This window comes from Onychomys torridus, chromosome 18, assembly GCF_903995425.1.
Source record: "Onychomys torridus chromosome 18, mOncTor1.1, whole genome shotgun sequence".
Classification (NCBI taxonomy): Eukaryota; Metazoa; Chordata; class Mammalia; order Rodentia; family Cricetidae; genus Onychomys; species Onychomys torridus.
In genome coordinates, this window is record NC_050460.1 from 5,793,794 (window position 1) to 5,817,136 (window position 23,343).

Genomic DNA, 23,343 nt, shown 5'->3' on the forward strand with positions numbered 1-23,343 from the left:
TGCTCTTCCAGAGGACCTAGCTTCTGCTCCCAGGTCCCACATTCAAGCCATCCTTTATCCTGATCATCCTCTTCCTTTCTGGCAGACAGGATCTTAAAGGGTCTGTGATCTCATGGAGAGTATTAAGAGAAAGAACAGGAGACAAAACAAGAATGCAGTCATCCTGGCTGGGAGATGGCTCAGCAGTTGGAGCACTTGCTGTTCTTTCAGAGGCTTCCTATTTGGTTCTCAGCATCCACATCAGAGGCTCACACTGCCTGGAGCTCCAGCTCCAGAGAGGTTAACTCTGATGGCCTCTTCTGTCCTCTGTGGGCACTGAACTCATGTGGATATACTCAACACAAGAGACATCCACATACTATAAAACACACAATAAATCTTTAAAAAATACAATAATCCTGTGTTGATTCTCTCCTTCCTGAATTAAAGAGCAAAACAGAAAATACAAAAGCCTAGTTTTTGAGATGGGATTTCACAGGATAACCCAGGCTGGCCTCAGACTTGTAGCCATTCTCTTGCCTCAGTCTCCTGAGTGCTGAAAGTACAGGTGTGATATCTAGAATGCTTTTTTTAAAAAGACTTATTTATTTATTTATTTATTTATTTATGTATTTACTTATTTATTTATTTATTATGAAAGAGCAGTCGGTGCTCTAAACCTCTGAGCCATCTCTTCTAGCTCTAGAGTGCTTTTTAATGAGATAGATTACCTTTTAAAATTTTTACTTTAATTTGTGTATGGGGGGTTTGCCCCCATTGTGTGTATTTGCACCATATGCATCCATGGCTGAGGAAGCCAGAAGAAGGTATCAGATTCCCTGGACCTGGAGTTATAGATATCTGGCTGTTCTATGTGTGTGAGTGTACTTTGTTCAGCTCTAAATTTTATGAGAGCTGAATATGTATCAAATATTTCAAATGACTAGTTAACAAATACTAGCTGCTTTCTATCACTACAACAAAATATTTGTGAAGGAAGAAAGGTTTGTGCTCACAGTTTCAAAGGTTCCATCCATGGTCAATAAGCCCAGTGTCTTTGACCATATGGTAGCATTGAACAGCACGGTGAGAGCATGAGAGGAAAACCACATGGTGGGAGCACGGGGAAGAGCACCTCATGGTGGGAGCCTAAGGAAGAACACTTCATGGTGGGAGCCTGAGGAAGAACACCCATGGTGGGAGCATGCTTGCCTTCACTCTGGCTGGCAAGTTTCTCAACCCTGTTACTGTGGCGGTTGCAGCTCTTTACTGGTATCAAAACCCTGATTCCCCACTCCCCTTCTTCAGGCTTCCAATGTGGTCAGAAGACTGGAGGAGCCGGGCGGTAGTGGCGCGCGCCTTTAATCCCAGCACTCAGAGGCAGAGCCAGGCAGATCTCTGTGAGTTCGAGGCCAGCCTGGGCTACCAAGTGAGTTCCAGGAAAGGCGCAAAACTACACAGAGAAACACTGTATTGGAAAAAAACAAAGAAGAAGAAGAAGAAGAAGAAGAAGAAGAAGAAGAAGAAGATCCCCAGGAATCCTCCAGACCTTTGGCACGAATTGGGACTGCTAAGGAACCCAGGCATATGGACTAAACAACTACCAGGATCTCTGTCTTTGGTGTGAAGACAGCCAAGTTAGACTTCTCAGGTCATATCCTGTAAGCCAATCTAATAAACACCATTTTAAATACTTTCAAATTATACTATACATCCTGCCACTTCTGCTCCTCTAGCAAAACTTAACACATGCCAGAAAGCATTCTCTCCCATGACAGGAATCAGAACTCCCACAATCCCCCGCTCCTGTAACCCCTGTGGCTTCTGTTTGCTATATAAAATCAATTGTTCCAGAAAGGCCTCTAAAGATGCCTCTGATTGGCCTGCTGGGCAGAGAAGCAGCTGAGAGGAGGAAAGTGCCCTTTGCTGGCCAACTCTGAGCCAGGGCGCCGACTTGGGCAGATCAGCAGCGGAGTGGAGAAGGGCAGAAGGGGACAGGAGAGGCTTAAGAACAAGGAGGGGGACACGAGGGGCCCAAATCTCAAGGCTTGCTTCAGGAAGGGGGATCGAGCTGCCTGAGTAGCCAATCTGTTTTCATCCCAGAAGTGAAAACTGCAAAATGCTCATCGGTGTAAGTTAACCATTGGAAGTCACTGGAGCCTGGAGAGACAGCTCAGTAATTTAGTACCGCATTCCTGCCCTTGCAGAGTACCAGAGGTCAGTTCCCAGCACTGTGGTCAGGTGGCTCACAACCTCCTATAACTCCAGCTCTGGGGGAGCCAACGGCCTCCCGCTGCCCTCCGCTGCCACCTGCACTCACATATACACACCCCTCTGCATCATTGGAAATTTAAAAATGTATTAAAAGTCACACCTATATCCAAATTTATCAGTCTTGGCAAAACATAGATATGAGGAAAGGTATTTTCATGTTTTACTAGTTAATATTGCTCACGCCATTAAAAAAGTACCAATAGTTTACTCAGATAGGGAAGTGAATTGTTAGTACTTCCAGACAGATTGTGTGCCTTTGGACAAATTAACGAAACTATTGGTAAGCAAGAGTATTAATAGCTGGAACTGTTGACTGGGTGGAGTGTCCTTTAATCTCTAGTTTCTACTACCTGACCCTAAGGGAGATCTTGATCTGTGGGGAGAAATCTCTACTCATTCACTCCTGGAATAATTGGGGCCTTGATGCATGGCATTAGTTTGGAGACACTCACCTGAGGGAGTGACTGGGGATTGTTTCAAGAAAGAAAGGAACACACAAAGATTGGGGGGGGGGTTCCATAACTGGATAGAGACAAAGCATGTGAAGACCTGAGCCACAGAATGACAGGCTGCCTCTGAAAGGGGTAACTGCAGGGTGAGGAGCCAGAGACTTAAACTCTCAGCTGAGGGTGGAAAGACATGGGCTGGAAAGAATGTCGTCCTGAGGGCTTCTCCACTTCATGTGTGGGTGAGAGAGACAGGCAGAGGAGGAAGACAGCTGTGAACTTCATGGGAAGGGACAGGAGCCGAAGGACAGTAGGGTAGACTGCCCTAGTATGTCTCTAGATCTGGCCTTGAACCCGCTGCCACCCTCCCTCACAGCCATCAGGTGAGCTCATTAATCAGCTCAACACCCATTCTTGCTTCAGCTCCCTGTACCCACCCTATTCCCCGAGCTCCATCCAAAGATCTCTCCCAAGGTTCTCTCTGGAGACCTCTCTTTGCTCCGGCCCATCTCCGCGCCCTCCCTTCTCAACTCAAAGCTACCACAGCTCCACGCCCACCGCATCCCCTACCCAGAGGGAGGTGCTTTCTAGAATGTTGCTCTCAGCTGGTGGTGGGTGCATCTCCAGAACAGACTCCCCAGGGCAAGTTCAAAGAAGCCGACGTTCCCCATGATTCCAGCTTGGTGCTGAGACTGAGACTCGGTGCTCCTTGAAGACTGGTGGACCGAGCCGTCTTCACCTCAGTGTGCCCGCAGGGCCACCTGGCCGTCCACGAGAAAATTAAACGGTATTTTGGAAGCTGGCTGGGCTGTGGTCATCTCCCAGACTCTCGCGCCCCCTACTGGCCAGGAGGGAACCTGCACTCAGGACAAAGTTGGCCGACCGGATGGAGAGCAGTCCTGATCCAGGGCTGATGGCAAGGCTGTCTGGCCTCACTCGGGGAGGCAGTTCGGTCCACCCGCGTCTGCGGCATTGACCCTGAGCTCATATGCATGGCTAGGCCTACGGCAGGACCCCGCGAGGCCCCACGGGGCGTGCTTAGAGTTTCTCATCCAGCTCTAAGCCATCGTTCTCCCAGGTGCCTCCGTGCATGGTGGCAGGGCTGCCCCGGGGGGTTCTGTTCAGGTAGTTCTGGATGGCCGAGGCGCAGTCCAACCGCTCCATGGAGGTCATGAGGTAGTGAAGCTCCTGCAGGCTGCCATTCTGTTCCTCAAACAGCTCCAGGATGGCCGCAGCGGGGCTGCGCTGGCAGGACAAGAACCTGTCTCCAAGGGACCGGGCCAGTGAGAGGAAAGCAGGGAAGCTCGAGAGCATTACCAGCCCCACCCTGCACCACACCCCTGTGCTCTGCTCCCCTTGTGCCTCAGGTTCCTCTTACTAAGGTGAAATCTTGCACAAGACAGACTCTGAAATGTCCAACTGTTTGACATTGTGACAACGTTGTCCTAGTTAGCTTTGTTGTCAACTGGACACCAGCTACAGTCATCCAGTCATCCTGAGGAGGAAACTTCAGCTGAGAAAATGCCCCCAGCAGATTGCTCATAGGCAAGTCTTTGGGGGCATTTTCTTGATTAATGATTGATATGAGAGGGTCCAGCCCACTATGGGTGATGCCATCCCTGGGCAGATGGTCCTGGGTGGTACAATAAAGAGGCTTGGGCAAGCCATGGGGGCAAGGCAGTGAGCAGCATTCCTCCATGGCCTCTGCATCAGTTCCTGCCCTCCTGCCCTCCTGCCCTCCTGCCCTCCTGCCCTCCTGCCCTCCTGCCCTCCTGCCCTCCTGCCCCCAGGTTCCTGTCTTGAGTTCCTGCCCTGACTTTCCTTCAGGATGGACTGTCATGAATAAGCAAAGAAACCCTTCCCTACCCAAGTTGCTTTAGGCTGTGGTGGGGTTTTGGTTTGGTTTGGTTTGGTTTTTTGAGACAGGGTTTCTCTGTGTAGTTTTGGTGCCTGTCCTGGAACTTGCTCTGTAGACCAGGCTGGCCTCGAACTCAGAGATCCGCCTAGCTCTGTCTCCCGAGCACTGGGATTAAAGGCATGTGCCACCACCGCCCAGCTTGGCCATGGCGTTTTATTACAGCAGTAGAAAAACAAACCGAGACAGGCGTTACCTACAAATTTCACACTTGAGGACCATGCAATTTAAAAAAAAAAGAAAGAAAGAAAATTCCATGCTTTGAGTATGCTTATGATTTTATGTTGTATCACATTCCTAGTTCCTATGATGACCCTCTATTGTTCAGGAACCTTCTAGAGTCTCTTTTGCAATCTACAGCTCCTGACTGCCTCACTCCTCCACCACCTTGTGATGCCCTTTTTTCTCTGACTTGTCACTGTGCGTATCCTGTCCCCTGCACCTCAGCTGCTCCCCACAACTGGAGTGACTTCCCACAGTCTCCTCTCTGATGCCCTTTCTGACTCTCGGTTGGTTCTGCGGCCCTCTGGCTGTACTCAGCTATCCTAGCTTCAGCTGTTGAGTCTCTTTTCAGTGTTCCATAATCCTGAATGCACACAAGAGGACACACGGAAAGCTTGCTGTTATTCTCACATTCCCAAAAGCCCTTGCTATATATCATTTGTGCTCCTAGGATGTGAAAACATATTTCACTCTTGTGTCCCAGTGCTTAGTGGCATGTAGACAGGCACTTGACAATTGCCTAAATCAGTTCTGCTTCCACGGTCCGGCTCTAGCTCATCCCTGACGAGGGCCTCCAAGCCTGGACTCTAGGACCTGCACAGAACCGTTCTTCTGCCAACCCCTTTGTGAGCTCCTTGGCAGGAGCCCCGGCTGCGTTACCACCGTGATTGCTAACACTTATGCGCTAACAAGCGGCAGGCTTCCAGCTATATGTTGTACACACATCATCCTATAATCTGCTTTTCGTGCCTTGGGCCACAGTGTGGTGAGCGCTCACTAGTACCAGTGACTCGTATCATTCCCTGTGAAATATTTATTGCACACCTACTATGAGACAGACAGACAGCCTACAACAGATCTCGGGCTGAAAGAATGGGCTTGGAGTCCTGGGGAGAGAGCAAGGTATTCTAAATTCTGCTGAGGCACTGGTGCCCCTCTCTTCAACTGTGACACCGTCACTGCTTTTTTTTTCACGGACACACAGGGGTGTGAACTTGAAGCTGACTTCCAGAGAGAACACACAAAGGCTTCCACTCTCTGCCTACCCAAGGAATGACCTGGAACCATGAGCTTGGCCAGGCTCAGACACAAGAGGTGGAGGTGGGGAGGTGGGGGGGGGGGTGTTACACCACCGCCCCAAGCAACCCCTGAGACTTTCTTCAACAGTTGGAATCCTAATGCCTGCCCCCATTTTCTTCAGTCCTTGACTTGAACAATAATTAAAATAAAACTGTCTCTGGTATAAAGAACTGAGACTCTGGGGACAACCCGGGGACAAGTCACTTTCCCCAGTCCCTGAGAGACAGAGCCGGTCCCATAACCGGTCTAGCCATCTTCCAGCCTTTGTCTCATGACTAAACTGTAAGTCAGTGACAAGTCTCTCTCCCACGTTTGACTAATCTGGAAGTAAATCTATTTTTATCAATTCCATTTTCCAATTTCTTTGGAAACACAGGGAAGGCAGGTGGCCGTTTATGGACCCGAGTGTCTGGTGACAGTTACTCTGGAGGTTAAGGATGTAGAAAGAGTTGTCCTTCCAAAGGGACTCAGGTGGGGAGTTGCCTTCAGTAACTCTCAAGTCACCTTGTCTGTGGCCCAGTTCCCAGGATGTCCTGAAGTCCCCCAGCCCAGGCCACCTTGGATTTCCACTACAGCTCTCCTGTTGCTTACCGGATTTTCATGCCACAGAGCCCCAGGTGGGAGGCCAGTCTGCGCCAGTCATTCCCAGTGATGCTGTTGGGCTCCAATAACATCTGCAGCTGCTCAAAGAGCTCTGGAGGCAGCCTGAGGCAGGGAACACGGTGTAAACCAAAGGAAGGCCAGAAACCAAAGGCTGGCTGACAGCTCAGTCTGTGGCCACACAATCATGAGGTCCTGAGTTCAATAACCAGCACCCACATAAAGAAGCCAGTGTGGTGGCATGCATGTGTGACCCTAGAGGGAGACAGGCAGATTCCTGGGACTTGCTGGCCATCTAGAGCTCCAAGGTTCCAATGAGAGACTTTATCTCAAAAATAGGATGATGGCTTCTGAGGAACAGTACCCAAGGTTCACCGCTGACCTCCTGTGCATGCACACATGTGCTTGCACACACTCATATGCATGAACACACACACACACGCACACGCACACACAAAGAGACTGGGTCATTCTCCAGTGTCTTTACCTGCTGGGGGTGCTGAGGCAGGATTGACAAACAGCCCCAGACAACAGCCAAACCACCTTCACCTCACCTATTGCACGGGGGTGTCTGAGAGACAGGAGGCGGTGCTGCCCAGGACTCTTCCTCTGACGCCTGGAATCTGAGGATCTCCATGTACTTGGTTTCTAAGCCCTGGATCACCAACAGGGACAGGGAACACACGCAGGGGTCATGAGAAACTCCTCCCCCAAGGGGCCCCACTGTATTCCTTGTGACTCCACCTTCTACCTGTCGCAGGCCTGTCACCAGAAGATACAGCCCCCACCCCACCCAGTACCATGGACCCTCTGCCTCCAGACTCCAGAACCCCACAGTCAGCCTTAGATTTGCCCCTAAGAATGATAAAAACCACACAGGGTGCATCCTAAGCTAGCAGAAGGCACCAGCAAGACACAGGACACCACCCAATAACCCAGACAGTGACCTCCAACTGCCCTCCCCAAATGACAGTGTGTGCTGCCTGCCCCCTTCCATCCTGCGAGATGCCCCCTTACATCTTGCGAGATTCCCCCTTCCTGCAAGATGCTACTTTGGTTTTCCAAAGACTCTCAAATCTGACATGTTTGTCTCTTTCCTGTGGCTGTGGGAGGGAGGGAGAGATAGCTAACCCTTTCCACTTGTTCAAGACCGGCTTCCTAGTCATCCCCATTGAAGATAGATGGGGACAGTCACCTTGGAGGAGGCCAGGTCTTCCAGATGCCCTAGCTGTCCTGAGCTGGGAGAAAGAGATAATGTAGATTTGAATCGTTTAACTTTCTGATGCATCCATCTATCCATCCATAAAAAGGGTGCAGGGATGGAGGATAACTTGGGGCCAGCCAGTCTAAGTCCCCTAAAGATCTGGCATGGTAGTTCATGGCAAATGCTCTCTTTAGAACTTTGTTTTGTAATCAGATCCCTGATCACTGTGAACTGGACCCAGCTCCCTGGCCCAGACTTTCCTCAGGTCTTGCCCTCCCTCTATGCCTCTGCACAACTCACATCCTGGAAGGTATGCATGGTGACAATGATCTCATTGGTCAATGATGAGCAGTCTTTATTCTCATTGGCTACAAAGAGAAGCAAAATGGGTGAGCCAGGAAAGGACTCAGGGAGGAGCAGAGGATGGGGCTGTAGAATAGGGTGGCTGGGAGGGAGAGCAGGAAGTGTGCAGGGCTTACCTGCCTTTCTCCGGAAGCAGAAGGAACGGAAGGGACACTTTCCATGCCAGATATGAAGATGGGGAACCAGCTGGCGACTACTGTCATCCACGTTTTCCCAGCCTGGAGAGAGGACAGAAGCGGAAGTCCTTAGAGTGCAAGGCCTTCTGCAAGTGGTTCAGAGGTTGTGGAGAGGTGTCAGGATGGCAAAAGGGTCTCAAGCCAATGGAGACACAGGAGCTTGAGTGGGCACCTCAAACTGGCCTGGTTTCTATGCTTGTGTTTCTGTAACACACACACACACACACACACACACACACACACACACAAACAGAGAGAGAGAGAGAGAGAGAGAGAGAGAGAGAGAGAGAGAGAGAGCCCTTCATCAGCCTCCTTTCCTCTACCCCCACCTCTTAAAGCAGGTGTATTCCCCATTAATGTTTCTGTCCACAACCCACAACCACACAGACGATTCCAGAAATACTGTCAGTGCCCTAGCCTTAAGAAGGGGCCTGGCAGGCAGATAAACGCAGAACACAATTCCCAATCTGAGGTTCCTCTCGCTTCCAGCCTCCCACCTCTCATCCTTCCATTCCAGGATGGCTGGCAGGGGCCGAGTGGGAGACAGAGGAACATGAACAAAGCCAGAAGGTCCTCTCAAGGCTGCTGGGAACCCAGGTCCAAGAAATAAACTTGGGGTTTCTGGATTTCCTGGAAGGCCAGCAAGGAGCCCTGAACCCTCCTTCTCATGGAGCTTTCTGTCCTCCACCCTCCGGGGCCCACCTCACCCTCAGAGATATACTGGAGCTTCAGGCACTGGTCTGCTCTGGCCCCAGTGAAGTCGAAGAGCTGGCAGGGCCCACGCATGCGTCCGCCATGGGGCTGTTCATTGGTGATAGCCCACTGCAGGGCGCAGGGGGTATTGTTCAGGAAATAGACACGCAGCTGCAGGTGGGTCTGCCCCGGCACCAGTGGGGAGCAGAACACTGCCAACTGCAGCCACTTGCGGGCTGTCTGGCCCAGGGGTGCCTCCAGAACACAGGTGTAGAGGCTGTGGAGGAGATGGCGACAGACACCCATGCATAAGCACCAAAAAGGCAGGATCCCGAGGTGCCTACCACCAGTCCCTGTCACTACGGGGTCTCTAAGTGGGTGAGGAGAGCACTCCAAATAGGCAAAGGAGGAGGACCCGGTAAGAGACGGAGTGCCTTAAAGAAAGGGCCAGGAAGTGAATGGGCCGTGATGCCTGTGATGTTAACACTGTCAACTGGACAGGATCTGAATCACCATGGACACAAATCTCTGGGCACATTACTGAAGTGGGAAGACCCACCCTGACAGGGGTATGGGGGTCTGGACTGAGGGAAAGACAAATGCAGCAACAGCCGTCTCTTTCTCCACTGCTTGACTGAAGAGCAGTATGACCAGCTGCCTCAAGCGCCTGCCTCTGTGACTAACTGTACCCTTGAAATGTGAGCCCAAGTGGTCCCTTCCTCTGTCAGCGCCTGTCACAGCAGTGAGAAAGTGACTAAAATGGTGACTGCTACCTGCTGGAGAGGCGCGCCAGTGTGTATTACCTGGCAGCGGAGACTAATCACCGGGTCCCCAAGATTTGAAGGGGGTCCTGCACATGGTCCTCCTGGGGGTCAGTGGATGACAAGAAAACTGGGAAGCAGAGGACCTAAGACCCTAAGGGATGGAGAACAGGCATGACGGGAGCCCTTCCTGAAGAGTTCAGAGGCAGTGCTGGAGTACAGCACAGGGTAGAGGGAGGCAGCTAGAAAAGATGGATGTGGAGATGGGACACACTCACTGCAAGTGTGTCCAACCTTTTGACACCGGGGCACAAAGATTCATCCACAGTCACACTCAAGAACCATGCAATTAGGTTACAAAAAAAAAAATCTCAATATGTTTTAAGCAAGTCTACAGCTGTGTGTTGGTCCTTGTTCTTGGCTATTTGGGCCATGTGGGGCCTGTGGACTGTGGGTTGGACATGGCTGCTAGACAAAGGGATGAGCTGAACCAGCTGCCTTCAGACAGGCAGAGACATCAACGTCTCAGATGGGGTTCCAATGACAGAAGGGAATACCGTGGGCATTAGAACAGCAGGCCCAGAGAGGCACACAAAGGTCCTAACAGACTGTCAAAGGATCCTAGATGAATAATGGGGCAGGCAGTTCTAACACAAAGATGAGGAGCTAGACAGAGGGAAAAGACAGTGCCAGAGAGAGGCACGGAGCAGGAGGACAGGCCAAGGTCGAGGCCTACCTGAAGTGAGAGAGCAGGATACGACACTCATCCCGGGAGGTATAAGCACCCGGCCGACCCAGAGGCCTCCAGTGCTTGGCATCCAACAGGGAAGTGTTGCTGCTGTAGGCACAGGCCTGACTGGCCTGCTGGGCACAGTGCTTGAATGTGAGGGTGCAAGGCTTCAGGAAAGAGACCCCATGAGGGCCACATGCCACCACAGGACTCACTAGTGCCTGTCTGTGAGACAATGATGGGCCATCTGTCAGGTCCCACACCAGAACCAAGGACACTCGCTCCTGGCGACCCACCGCCACAGCACCTGGAAAGACAAAGGGCTGAGATTAGTCTAGCAAGTAGGGATGTTCTGCCCCTGGAAGGATGCCAGGCAGAGTGGGCAGGGAATCTGAGCCCAAAGCTCAGGACCCAGGATGCCCAGCAGAACACTGAGAGGCCTTATGGAATGAGGAAGGCCACCGTGAGCTGACTTAGGGTTCAGTTCTAAAGCAGTCCCCCATTTCCTTCCAGAGCCACAGCCACTTGTATGGGGATTTGTATGACTTTACACACGACAGTCTTCCTTCCTTTGTTAGGAAATTTTGACAGCAGGCTGTCTTAGAGCAAGGCATTTTACTTCTACCTGCAGAGAAGCTATCCCAAAAGATGTGTGTCTTTGGAGAATCCAACTTTGGAATCCAAAAAAGCTAAACTATAAATACAGTTTTCCAAATTCCAAAGTTATCTGTGGGCGGAGCTAAAACAGGGTAGGTACCCTCCCTTGCTGCCTGAAAAACTCCGCCAAGAAGGATGCCGGGAGTGGTTACCTGGTGGGATGAGCAGAGAAATGCCCGTGTTGTGCAGCATCAGGCATCCGCCGCGGTGATCCACCTCTCGAGCAGAATACACCAGTAGTTTGTGCATCAGCTGGCGTGTGATGGTCTGGCCCCGGGTGGGCGTGTGCAGTTCCTGGTAGAATGCAGCCACCTCTGGCAGTGTGGAGGGTGCGCTCTGCCGTGGGAGCTCACACTCTGGTGACGGAGTGGGCGGGGACACTCTTTCCTCCTGGTCATCTGGCTTCTGGCAGGCCCCTGGCAGCCACCGAGAACAGTGCCGAAGGCACTGAACCAGAAGGAAAGCGCTGGCCACAGGGATCCCCACCAAGAGGAGAAATTGGAAAGGGTGGACAGAACTCTCCTGGGGGCTCATCGGCCTGGTCACTCCTGCACCCCTGCACCAGCCAAGGCCAAGGGCCTGGGGGGAAAGTGGGTAGAGACAGAAGGGCTAAGCTAAGTCTTTAATTTGTAGAGGCTGAGGCTTCGATCACCTACAGGGATGCTTCCCACTTGTTCCCCTTCCCCCTGCAGGCGCACACACACACACACACACACACACACACACACACACACAAGAACCCTCCTGAGCTAGGAATGGTGGCACACATCTATAAGTCCAACCCTTGTGAGGCAGGAAGATTTGAAGTTCAAGGCTAACCTGAGCTACAAACGGAGACATTGTCTCAAAAATAAAGAGCTTCCCACAGTCCTTCACAACCTAATTACAGCTAAGTGAATACAAGTGCATAAAGAACTTGTATTCTGAGTAGAGGACGTGAGTTCAAAGCCATGTCGATCACCGCACACGTTAGGATTGTCATAGGCTTGATTCACCTCAGTATCCTCCTCTGTCCAAATATCTTCTCTTGAGTCAGTAGAGATACACACCTGCAATCCTAGCACTCAGGAAGGTCCTGAACTGGAAGCCATCTTGGGAGACATAGCATCTCAAAAACAAAATTTATCTTTATGAGCACTCATAAAAAAAAAAAAAAAAAAATCTGTAAGGGAAAAAAAAAAGCCTCTCCAATCTCATTGATATAAAATCCATGTATAGGCTGAGGTCAGAGTGCTCTAATGCACAGGGCCCTGGGTTTGAGTGTGAGTAACAAGTGAAGAAAGTATACTGTTTGAGAGAGAGAGAGAGAGAGAGAGAGAGAGAGAGAGAGAGAGAGAGAATGTAAATTATAGAAGTGTCTTCAATAGTGGTATGTCATAAAAACACAAGCCAATTATGTAATTTGACATATTTTATTGGTCACATTACAAAGTAATAGTGGGGCTGGAGAAATAGATGGCTCAATGATTAAATGTGTCTACTGCTCTTGCAGATCAGAGATTCAGACCCCAGCATCCATGTTGGGTGTCTCACATCTGCCTGTCACTCCTGCTCCATGCGATGCAGCGCCCTCTTCTGGCTTCTGTGGGAACCCACCACAGGCATACACTCACACAGACATACACATACGTACCCATAAGGAATACCAAAATAAATATTTTAAAATAATAATATTTGTATTTAATCCAACACATTTGAAATATTATTTTGGCAGGCAGTGGGTATGAACTCATTAGGGAACTATTTCCCTTTGCACTTGGGGCACAGCTCGGCTGGGACTGGCCATAATCTACACTCTCAGTTCTGTGATGACTCGTGTCTTAGTGGAAGTCTGGAAGGATATACTCCCGATCTGTTCTAGTAATCACCACTGAAAATCACAACTGGAGCCGGGTGGTGGTGGCGCACACCTTTAATCCCAGCACTTGGGAGGCAGAGGCAGGTGGATCTCTATGAGTTTGAGGCCAGCCTGGTCTCCAAAGCCAGTTCCAGGAAAGGCGCAAAGCTACACAGAGAAACCCTGTCTAGAAAAACCAAAAGAAAAAAAAGAAAAGAAAAGAAAGAAAATCACAACTGGAGAACACAGGAATGAATCTGGCAGACTCTGCATTGCTTGGAGTTTTCACAGCAAGCATGTCCTTTGCATTTATAGTTGTATGTGTACATGTCTGTGTATGTGGGTGTGCATACATGTGGAAGTCTGGTGTAAGCTGCTTTGGATATCATTCTTCAGGAGCCATCTACCTTGGTTGTTTTGGGTTTTTTTTTACATTTATTTTTATCATTTTAAATTACATAAAGGTGTGTGTGTGTGTGTGTGTGTGTGTGTGTGTGTGTGTGTGTAGGTACGTGCACGTGAGTACAATTCCCACAGAAACCAGAGGCATCAGATTCCCCTGGAGCTAGAGTTAAAGACAGTTGGGCGCTGCTTGACATGGGTGCTGGAAACCAAACTCCCATCTTCTGGAAGAGTAGCAAGCGCTCTTAACCACTGAGCCACCTCTCAAGCCCCCACCTTGTTTATTTGTTTGTTTGGTTGGTTGGTTGGTTGGTTTGGTTTGAGCTGGTTTGTTTTGCTTTGTTTTGTTTCTTTTTTTGTGTTTTGAGACAGGGTCTCTCACTAGGACTTGGTGCTCACCCAGCAGGCTTGGATGACTAGCCAATGATACCCAGGTATCCACCTATCTCTATCTCCTCGGTGCCAAGATTATTAATGCAAGCCATTACGTCCACATTTTCACATGGGTCCTGGGGACCCAACTCAGTTCTCATGCTTACACAAGAAGCACACTATCAGGCAAGCCATGTCCCTGGTCCTTGGGGGTTGTGTCTGTGTGTGTCGGGAGGGGGTTGTTGGGTCCTGGGGCTTTGCATTTCTTAAGGAGGATGGCATGAGATCATGTGAGAAGCAACTGAGATGATAAAGCACTATCCAAATGTGTGTTTATTCATACCCCTCCTTCTGCCACAAAGGCCCCAAGGTAGCTCCCAGGCAGCATCCAGAACAACGTCATCAGCAAAAGTTAAAAGTGGAAGCAAAAATAGAGAGAAAAAGAGGAAGAAGAAGAAAAAAAAGTGGGACCTACAGAGAGGCTGAAATGAGGCAGACCAAAAGCACATGCTCACTGAGGGCTCACCTGATCACCTTGCAGCGGCAGCCATTAGAAATTCAGAACTTTCTAGCAACCTCCAGGATGCATGTCAGCTTTCCCTGAATCTGCTTCCACCCCCTTGTACTTCCTCCTTGAGTCCGTCCTGCTAACTCCCAACACCCACACATGCTGGTGGGGCCCAGCTCCCCATTTCCTGCTCATTCTGCCCCTGGCTGTGGCTCCCTGCAGCCCTGATGATGCCTCAGCCCTTGACTGATTCAGACTCTCCACCATCAATCTATCTCTTCCTTAGATGCTGTCCCTCAGCGTTCTCACTCAAATGAGTGTTTTCCGATCTCCAGCTGCATACCAGGCACCATGGGAGGCTCCAAAAGTGCGAAGATGTCTTGTTCAGCCCTGGAGGAGCTACTGAGGGAATGCAATTCCTCCACTTGACAGCTGGATTCCTCAAGGCGTGATGTCCTCCTTCTAAGGAAGCCTCCATAACTCATGAGTTCTGCACTAACTGAAAAAGCTCCCAGAATCGCCCTCCTCCTCAGCAGTCAGTGGCAGCTAAGCTTCAACACTTCTTTCCCTCCTGAAGACCTACAAAGACTTCACTCCCTTCCCAGGCCCTGCCATTGAAGGTCGGGGAGGGACCTGTTTCCCGTGTGTCCTCCCTGAATTGTGCACAGGAGATGGGACACTGTTCACTTTATCTTGAAACACAACCTTGAGGCCAGAGCCTCAACCTTCTTTAGCCAGGCCACCTGCAAGGCCACTGTGAATCAGGCAGTGGAGGAAGAAAGCTGAGCTGGGTAAGGAAGCAAGCTCCCCTTCAGCCTCCTGAACCCCTTGCTGCTTTCACTGTTAATAATATCACAGCTACTCAAAACTGTCATAGTAATGGCCTGACTTGTGTCGGACTCACGCGCGTCTCCGTGTCATGGGTAAGGAAGCTGAGTTTTCTGCTTGCTGCAGGAACAGAGGGAGGATTCTTCAGTAGGAACTGAAGACATGCAGAGGTGATGTACAGAGCGCCCTCCCCCTCTGCTTACCCCACTTCTCCTTTGCTCCCAGGTCTCTCCGTTGAGAATGGAGTCAGATGGAAAAGGAGCAAATGTGGAGAAAGATGGTTCTGCTCTGTGATAACAGCACTTGGGAGGCTGGGGCAGGAAGGTTGAAAGGTTAAGGACATAGACTGAGACTCTGTCTCAAAGGGAGGGAGGGAGGGAGGGAGGGAAGGAGGGAAGAGAGGGGAAAGAGATGCAGAGAGGGGAGAGGGAGGGAGGGAAGGAGAAGAAAGGAAGGGACTAGAGATGGCTCAGTGGTTAAGAACGCTGACTTTCAGAAGACCTGAGTTTGAGTCCTGCACCCACATGGGGTTCACAACCATCTGAACTCCAGTCCCAAATGATCAGATGCCCTCTTCCGGCCTCTGTGGGTACTACATGATCATGGTGCACAGCCACACATGCAGGCAAAACACTATATACACATAAAATAAAAATAAATAAGTAAAAAAAGGAATGAGGGGAAGTAGATGGGGGAGGAACCAGAGGAAGCTAAAAAGGAATAAAGGCATCTCTGGGTTCCATGGCGAGTGATGCCCTGCCCGCCAAAGTTCCAGGGGCAGGGATGGCTGAGAATGAAATGAGAAGGTGACAGCCTTCTTGGGGCCTCTAAAGACCAGAATTCAAACTCCCTCCCTCCCATCAGGCCAGGTCCTCTTGCCCAGCGGCCCCACCTGGACAGTCAGTATACAGTACTCCCACAGCACCCCGGGCCTCAAGGGGGCCTGTTCATCTCTCTGGCCTGCAGCAGCTCAACTCCTAGCTGAAGCCTGGTGCCCCCTGAGCACTCTTCCAGATTCCCTTGGCCTTCACCCCACCTCTGATCCCGAGAAGGAAACGGAACCAAAGTTTAGGGGAGTCGCCTGAAGTACTGCAAATTCACTGTTCTGCAATCCTGACTCTTCCAACTTGTCTGTCTCAAGTCCAGAGCATTCTGGGTAGCACTTCCCCGAAACAAGGGACACTAGGATACTATCATCACCTGTCCTGAGGACAAAGGTCAGAACCCTCCTGCAAAGGTCTGTCTGTTCAGATCCTGTAGACACTCAACCCTCCCCCCACCTCACTACTTCTCCCCATATCACCTGATAAACCAGGCTCCTCGGCACAAGCTGGTGACCCCAGCTGCTCGGGAGGCTGAAGGAGCAGGGTCACGAATTCAAAGTTGTCCTGAGCATACAGAGAGTTCAAGGCCATCCTGGGCAATGCAGTAAGAGTCTGTCTTAAAAAGTAAGGATCCAGCACTGTGGGGATGGGGCGGGGGCATGCCTTTAATCTCAGCACCTGGGAGGCAGAGGCAGAGGCAGACCGATCTCTGTGAGTTTGAGGTCACCCTGGTAGTGAGCTCCAGGCCAGCCTGGGCTACATAGGGAGACCCTGTCTCAAACAAACGAACAAAAATAAAAAGTGAAAGTGGACTGGAGATGTAGCTCAGAGATGGAACACTTACTTTGTCTGCAAGCCTGAGTTTCTGGGTTCAAGGCACAGTCCAGGAAAACAACAAAAACTACCAACAGAATGAATGAGGCCACACACACAATTCGTGGCCAGCATTCATGAACGCGGTACACATTCCCACCAAACACAGAATCATCCCCCAGCTCCTGACACCAGCCAGCACTGGCCCTTTTTCCCTCGCCCATGCAGAGCGTCCTCACAAGGCACAGACTAGCTAAACTGACCTGGCTCTTCCCTGGGCCCCTTAGCCATGCCCATCCCCCTGTAGCGGCCCCTGGGGTACTCACCTTAAAGTCAGCTTGCTCCCAGAAGCTGCTAGTGCATCCAGAAGCAATAGTTCCTTTTCTGAGAAACAGATAGGTCAGCCAGACCTGTCTCCAGGCCAGCAGACAAGTGGTCTTGGGCGGGGAATCCAGGCAGGTGTGGCCTGCCAGTTCCCGGCAGCGTCCTGCCTCCCGGTCACGCTAAGGAGGGGTGGCTGAGAGTGTCTTTGTCTACCGGCAAAGTCCAGGTGAGGCTTGGGAGTCAGCACACTTCCCACAGCAGGTCTGGAAGGGAGGAGGAAGGAGGGCAGCTTTGGTACAGGTCTTGCATCTAGAAGCCCCCTCTTCACAGAGCCCTCTGCTGGTGAGCTGCATCGCCTACCAACGGCGTCTAGTACGATCAAGAGGAGGGAACCTTTGCCACAGGTTGTCAGACTGACACAGAACTCACCAGGAAATCTTGTTCAAACACAACCGCTGTTTCCACGGTTTCTGGGCGGGAGATCAGCTCAGAGAAACTTCCGGGTGAGCAGTGTAGCCCGTGCGCGCACCGAGAGTCTCTTTTCAGTCCTTCCTACATGGGGAGATCACACAGGTGCAGTGTGAAGGGTTCACATACCTGCTCTGCACCCCCTCAGAGTTGGTGGGACACTGCCCTTGGGGGCGAGCTGGAGGTAGTGCCGACACTCTGGAGGCTCTGGGCCCTGAAGAGCATGGCCCTGGAGAAGAGCGAGCCTCTAGGATGAAAGCCCCTAGAGGCAGGGAGTCGCCCGTCTGAGTGCTGCTAACTGCCTCTTGGGTACCCAGCCATCTTTCCACTGGGCTCTTACACTAATTCCATATCTGGGCTTTTGTGAACAGCCCTGCAATAAACATGGGAATACAGTTATGAAAGTCCGGAAAGAGCGAGGAGCAGAGGGCGGGAGATGCTGGTCGATGGAGTGCAGTTTGATAGAATAAAGTCTGGTGCTCTGTGAGACCGCAGTACAACAGTGTGCCTACAGTCGACAATAATGTGCCATGCGTTTTGAAATAGTCAGAAAACAGGATTTTGACTGTTCTCACAACTTCAATAATAAATGTTTGAGGAAATTAATATGCTAATTACTTTGATTTGATCATTACAAAATGTATCCATGTATCAAGACATCTTTGCATTATACCCAATAAATACGTAGTTACCATGCATCAATCAAAAATAAAAAACAATTTTAATATTTTTTCATTTTTATTTATGTGAATGTGTTTTATATGTGTTTTTGTTTTATTTCATGTTTTATTTATATGTACGTGTCTATGTGAGTGCATGCCACCTGGATACAAGAGTCTTCAGAGACCAGAAGAGAGCATCAGATCCCCTGAAGCTGGAGTTACAGGCTGCTGTGAGGAACCTGATGTGGGTGCTGGGAACTGAGTTCAGGTCCTCTGCAAGAACCACAAGTTCTATAAACCACTGAATTGTCTCTCCAGGCCCTAAATACAAATTTTTTAAAAAGAGAGAAAGGAAGGAAGGGAGGGAGGGAGGGGGAGAGAGAGACAGACAGACAGACAGACAGACACAGACAGACTTGTGCTGGGAAGAGGTCAGTACAGTGTTTATGTTGCAAGCACAAGAACCTGAGTTCAAAGGCTTGAATCCACATAAAAGACACTCTAGAGCTGGGGAGGTGAGGCAGATGGAACTCTGGGCCAACTGGCCAGCCAACCCAGCCAACTTGGTCAGCTCCAGGTCAGGGAAAGAGCCTGCCTCAAAAGAAAATAAATAAAAATAAAATAGTGGACCCCAGCTGAGAGAGCTAGCCCTGAAGGCCATCCTCTGGCCTCCATGTGCACATAACATACCCCTCATACACACACACACATGAGCACCTGCACACACATGTGTACATAGCATACCCCTCATCCACATACACACACGTGCACCTGCACACACATGTGTACATAGCATACCCCTCATCCACACACACACATGTGCACCTGCACACACATGTGCACATAACATACCCCTCATCCACACACACACACACACGTGCACCTGCACACACATGTGCACATAACATACCCCTCATCCACACACACGTGCACCTGCCCACACATGTGTACATAACATACCCCTCATCCACACACACACACATATGTGCACCTGCACACACATGTGCACATAACATACCCCTCATCCACATACACACATGTGCACCTGCACACACATGTCCCTATATGCACACATAAAAGAATGTATCGAAATAGCTTCCTTTTCTTTCCTCTTTTAGTTCATTATTCTCCAGCCGCACATCTCTCTCTCTCTTTCTCTGCAACCCCCTCCCCTCTGCTTCCACTCCTGGGCAGGAGAGTGAGACAAACAGACCACTGGGAGCTCTGGTGGGTTTCACCAGGGACCCCTGGAGAGCAGCCAGCCCCCGTGAAGGAGACGCAAGGAAGGGTGCTCAGAACTCTGACAGGAGACAGAGAGGCAGCTGTCTTTGTTACACAAAGCTGTCTGAGTCACACAGAAGACTGGGCCTTGCCAGCAGATGGGGACACTCTCCCCTGTCCCTTTTCGGGGTGGCTGGGAGGAAGCACTAGGCCACTCCTACCCAGATTCCCCACCCACCTCTACTGCTTGCTGCTTTCATCTCTGAGACACAAAGTGCTTAGGGGTTGGGAAGACATGCCTAACTCCAGTTTCTAGCCAGGTGGAAACAGGCCAACCAAGAGGCTGTCGTGGGGACTGTGTTCATGGATCGTGAACTCATTTTCAAAGCTGGTGCTCGCCCCACTTGGAGACAGTGTGGTTCCAGAAGAGCTCTAGGGAAATCTGGGGGCCCTTATCATCCCCAGGGACACAGAGCTGGGTCACAGGTATGGAGACCATGGGTACCTGTAGGACTTTAGCTCCAGGCTGGGCTGTTACAGAATCAGATGTCAGATTCTGAACTAGTCCATCAAGAGGGCCTCCTCCAAAGATCCCTGTATCAAGAAGGAGCTGAGGCAAGGGGCAAAGGGAGAGGAAGAAAGCAGAGCAGCTCAGTGGTAGAGTGCTTGACAGCAGACATGCAGCCCTGGGTTCATTTAATCCCTAATATCACACACACACACACACACACACACACACACACACACACACACACACACCACAAGTTCAAACAGACCAGGGTGTGGGTGTGTGGACAGGAACCCTCCCTCGGGCAAACTGCAGCACAGACTCCCCAGCAACGTCACTACCCTCTCCATCTGAGAAAGGCAGAACAGCAGGAGCCCAGCTCCACCCCTCTCCAGTCCCTCACCCTCTTCTGCCCTGCACACATCACAGCTGATCAGGCATCAGGCCTGGGAGGTGTGTGCCTGAGGTAAGTGAGGGAGGCCTGGGAACAGAAGACAGGATGGCTGTGGTCAGTGAGGGAGACCTCCAGCCCTGGATTAAAAACTAGAAAAAGCTGAGACAGGGAGACGGGAAGTAGACATGAGAAGCAGAGAGAACCAAAAGAAAAACTGTGTACATGCATGAAGCTCAGCCCTGTCTAGGAGTCTCCAGAGCTTGTCCTTGACCCATAGGAAAGGGCAGAGCTGTGGGTCACTCCAGGACAATGAAAACAATCAGATTTTTTTAATTACTTTTTTTATTTTATGTGCATTGATGTTTTATGTGCATGTATCCCTGTGTGAGGGTGTCAGATCTTGGAGTTACAGACAGTTGTGAGTTGCCATGTGGGTACTGGCAATTGAACTTGGGTCCTCTGGAAGAGAGGTCAGTGCTCTTAACTGCTAAGCTATCTTTCCAGCCCCCAGATTTTAATTTCTGTCAAATTCCATCGATCTTAGATGCTGAAATAGCAAGAGCAAGTGGGAAGATTAACACTGACCGGGGCCTTGGTGGAGGAGGGTCTAAACACTGGCCCTCATGAAAACAGCCACAAAGACAGCAGCGTGCAGATGAGAACAATGTTTTTTCATCACACACCAGGCTGTTGGGTCCTTGGGAGTCAAGCCACAAGAAATCTGGACACCTGTGCTTGCAGACCAGACCTATGGGAATGGGGAGGCGCAGACGGCATCTCTGAGGCGCCAGGAACAGGTGAGAAGAAATGCTTCAGAGAAGGGGACCCACAGCATCCGTTGGCCATGCCTGACGTTGGGCAGAGCAGCCTGGGTGGGCCTCTTGAGTGCGCCAGTCTGGTGTAATGAGATAAGATGGGGACAGATGAGTGGAGCAACTGGGGGTTATAATGGGCACAGCAATGCCTGGCTCCTACACTCAATACATGTGATTTTTCTGGGGAGATACAGACAAACATCTATCCACCTCAGAAAATGCACTGACAGAAAATCAAAGAAATGGTCCCAGCTAAGTCCAGCCTTGTGCCTCAAGAGCAAGCCTCATAAGCATCCCCCTCCCTCCAGGATGCCACTGTAAGTTTCAGTGAGGCACAGTCCTTGAGACCCTACAGGCTGGCTATCTGCCTGGCCAGACACTGCCTGTGGTGGGAGATGAAGATCAAGCCTGGTCCTGACTTCCAGGAGTCAGATGGCCCCAGAGAGAAGGAAGCCTTTGACTCAAAGCAAAGACGGATGCTGAGCCATGCTCCACCATGGCTGAGGGAGTGGAGAATGCGGGGAACATAAGGCGTGGATGCCAGAGAACGGCAAGGTGGTGGTGGCTGGAGAGGGCTTGAGGCAGGGGGACCTCCAGTGAGGAACTACGGCTAGGGAATCCTCAGGTTTGAAGGCCCAGGACAGGGACAGAGGAAGGCTCATCCCAGCATGCTCTCTGCCTCCCCAGATTTTGCCTCTCTGTGGTGAATGCTGCTTCAAGGGCCTGTCTTTGTGGGTGTGCCCCTCCTGGGACCCATCCTGATTTGGATGTTCACTCATCATCAGATATCCAGTTGGTGTGAGGATGAGAGGAAGCTGTCTTGGTGCCCACCCCACAAGGTCATATTGCTTGTGTGGGCGACCATCTACTCTGTCATGGGGTGAGTGTGTGGCCTTGGTACCTCCAGGGGTAGAAGCAAATCCCCCTGTGTGTGAGCTTGTGCTGAATACCGGCCTCCAATGGGTGGCACCCCATTGTTTCTCTTCGAGTAGGGGTCCCCACAAACAAAAGTGCTCTACATACCTAAGATTCCAGAAAGCCCTCCGCTTCCCCTCTCCAACCCACTCAGCCTTCTCCCCACCACACCCAACTCCTCCCACCCAGTTCTCACACCAGCTCTCCTTGGCTCTCAAGATTTACTTTATTTTACATGTGTGAATATGTATGTCTGTGTCTGTCTGCCTGTGTGTGTGTTTGTGTGAGTGTATGCTGTGTGTGGGTACCTATGGAGGCCTGAAGGAGGCTGGAGCTGTGGATACAGGAAGTTCTGAACCCCTGGCAAGGGTGCTGGGAACCAAACTTGTGTCCTCTGGATCTCACTAGCCCCTCCTTTGTACCTCAAATGACACTTGCAGTCACCTGCCCACATGCCAGGCTCAGGGCACTCCTTGACAGCCAAGAGGCCTGATACCAGAGGGCCTGGTTCCTACAGAACACCCTCTCTCTGCAGCTATGCCTCCTACCTGGTGTGGAAGGACCTGGGAGGGGGCTTCCGGTGGCCCCTAGCACTGCCCCTTGGCCTATACACTTTCCAGCTCACCCTCAGCTGGACCTTCTTGATGCTCTTCTTGACAGCTGACAACCCTGGGCTGGTAAGTCATGTGGTGTTCCATGCTGGGAGAAGGAGAACATGAACCACAGGGCCCACATTAGACAGCTGATATCAGGGACCAGCAAGCGACATGTGTGTGGTTATTATAGTGTGCACAGTGCCCCCAGGGGTGGGATTTCTTGGGTCAGGATACTGTAGAAAGACAGAGGGTCCTGGCTCATGACACAGCATGACTATATCCTCCCAACCCTTCTGCCCAGGCCCTCTTGGACCTGTTGCTGCTCTATGGGCTGGTGGCAAGCCTGGTGCTTATCTGGCAGCCGATCAACAAGCTAGCTGCTCTGCTCCTGCTGCCCTACCTGGCCTGGCTCACCGTGACCTCCGCCATCACCTACCGCCTGTGGAGGGACAGCTTGTGTCCAGTGCACCAGCCTTAGCATCGGAGAAGAGCACCTGAGGCCCAGGGTACGGGAGAGAAGAGAGGGTGGCAAGTGGGAGGGGAAGTTGTGGAGCTAGCGACACCCAGTGTGGCCGCCCTCCTTAGACATCAGAGAAATAAGGGGGGGGGGGCTTTCCGACACGTAATAAAATCTCGTTGTTGACTTTGAGGGTGTGATGGAAGGTGGATAAGGATACCAGTGTCCGGGGCTGCAGAGTGGGAGCCTCTTCTATGGAAGTGGATGTGGGAGCACATGCTGGCCTCCCCAAGGCCAGG

The 23,343-nt window shown here is 51.0% G+C and overlaps 2 protein-coding genes across 2 annotated transcripts; one reads left to right on the forward strand and one right to left on the reverse strand.

The window, feature by feature from the left end:
• Positions 1 to 3,737: 3,737 nt before the first annotated feature.
• On the reverse strand, positions 3,738 to 11,675 carry LOC118569298 (UNC5C-like protein). Its single transcript, XM_036167010.1, has 8 exons — positions 11,253 to 11,675; positions 10,450 to 10,750; positions 8,967 to 9,229; positions 8,200 to 8,301; positions 8,021 to 8,088; positions 7,071 to 7,171; positions 6,508 to 6,621; positions 3,738 to 3,960 (listed from the first exon to the last, which is right to left on the reverse strand). Exons 1-8 carry the CDS (start codon positions 11,632 to 11,634, stop codon positions 3,738 to 3,740), a joined length of 1,554 nt encoding a protein of 517 aa, XP_036022903.1. The 5' UTR covers positions 11,635 to 11,675.
• Positions 11,676 to 21,783: 10,108 nt separating this feature from the next.
• Tspo2 (translocator protein 2) lies at positions 21,784 to 23,080 on the forward strand. Its single transcript, XM_036167268.1, has 3 exons — positions 21,784 to 21,956; positions 22,527 to 22,668; positions 22,889 to 23,080. The coding sequence occupies exons 1-3, from the start codon at positions 21,784 to 21,786 to the stop codon at positions 23,063 to 23,065; spliced, it is 492 nt and encodes a 163-aa protein (XP_036023161.1). The 3' UTR covers positions 23,066 to 23,080.
• The last annotated feature ends 263 nt before the right edge of the window (positions 23,081 to 23,343 follow it).

Bases quoted from the DNA above. Each gene is read 5' to 3' on its own strand.
- LOC118569298 (XM_036167010.1), bottom strand. From the start codon at position 11,634: ATGAGCCCCCAGGAGAGTTCTGTCCACCCTTTCCAATTTCTCCTCTTG. The intron at 9,230-10,449 runs GTAGGCCTCGAC...TCTCCTCCACAG, and splicing joins ATCCTGCTCTCTCACTTCAG to CCTCTACACCTGTGTTCTGG. The intron at 3,961-6,507 runs GTAAGCAACAGG...CCTTGGAGACAG, and splicing joins CTCTGTGGCATGAAAATCCG to GTTCTTGTCCTGCCAGCGCA.
- Tspo2 (XM_036167268.1), top strand. From the start codon at position 21,784: ATGCTGCTTCAAGGGCCTGTCTTTGTGGGTGTGCCCCTCCTGGGACCC. The intron at 21,957-22,526 runs GTGAGTGTGTGG...CTCTCTCTGCAG, and splicing joins ACCATCTACTCTGTCATGGG to CTATGCCTCCTACCTGGTGT. The intron at 22,669-22,888 runs GTAAGTCATGTG...CCTTCTGCCCAG, and splicing joins CAGCTGACAACCCTGGGCTG to GCCCTCTTGGACCTGTTGCT.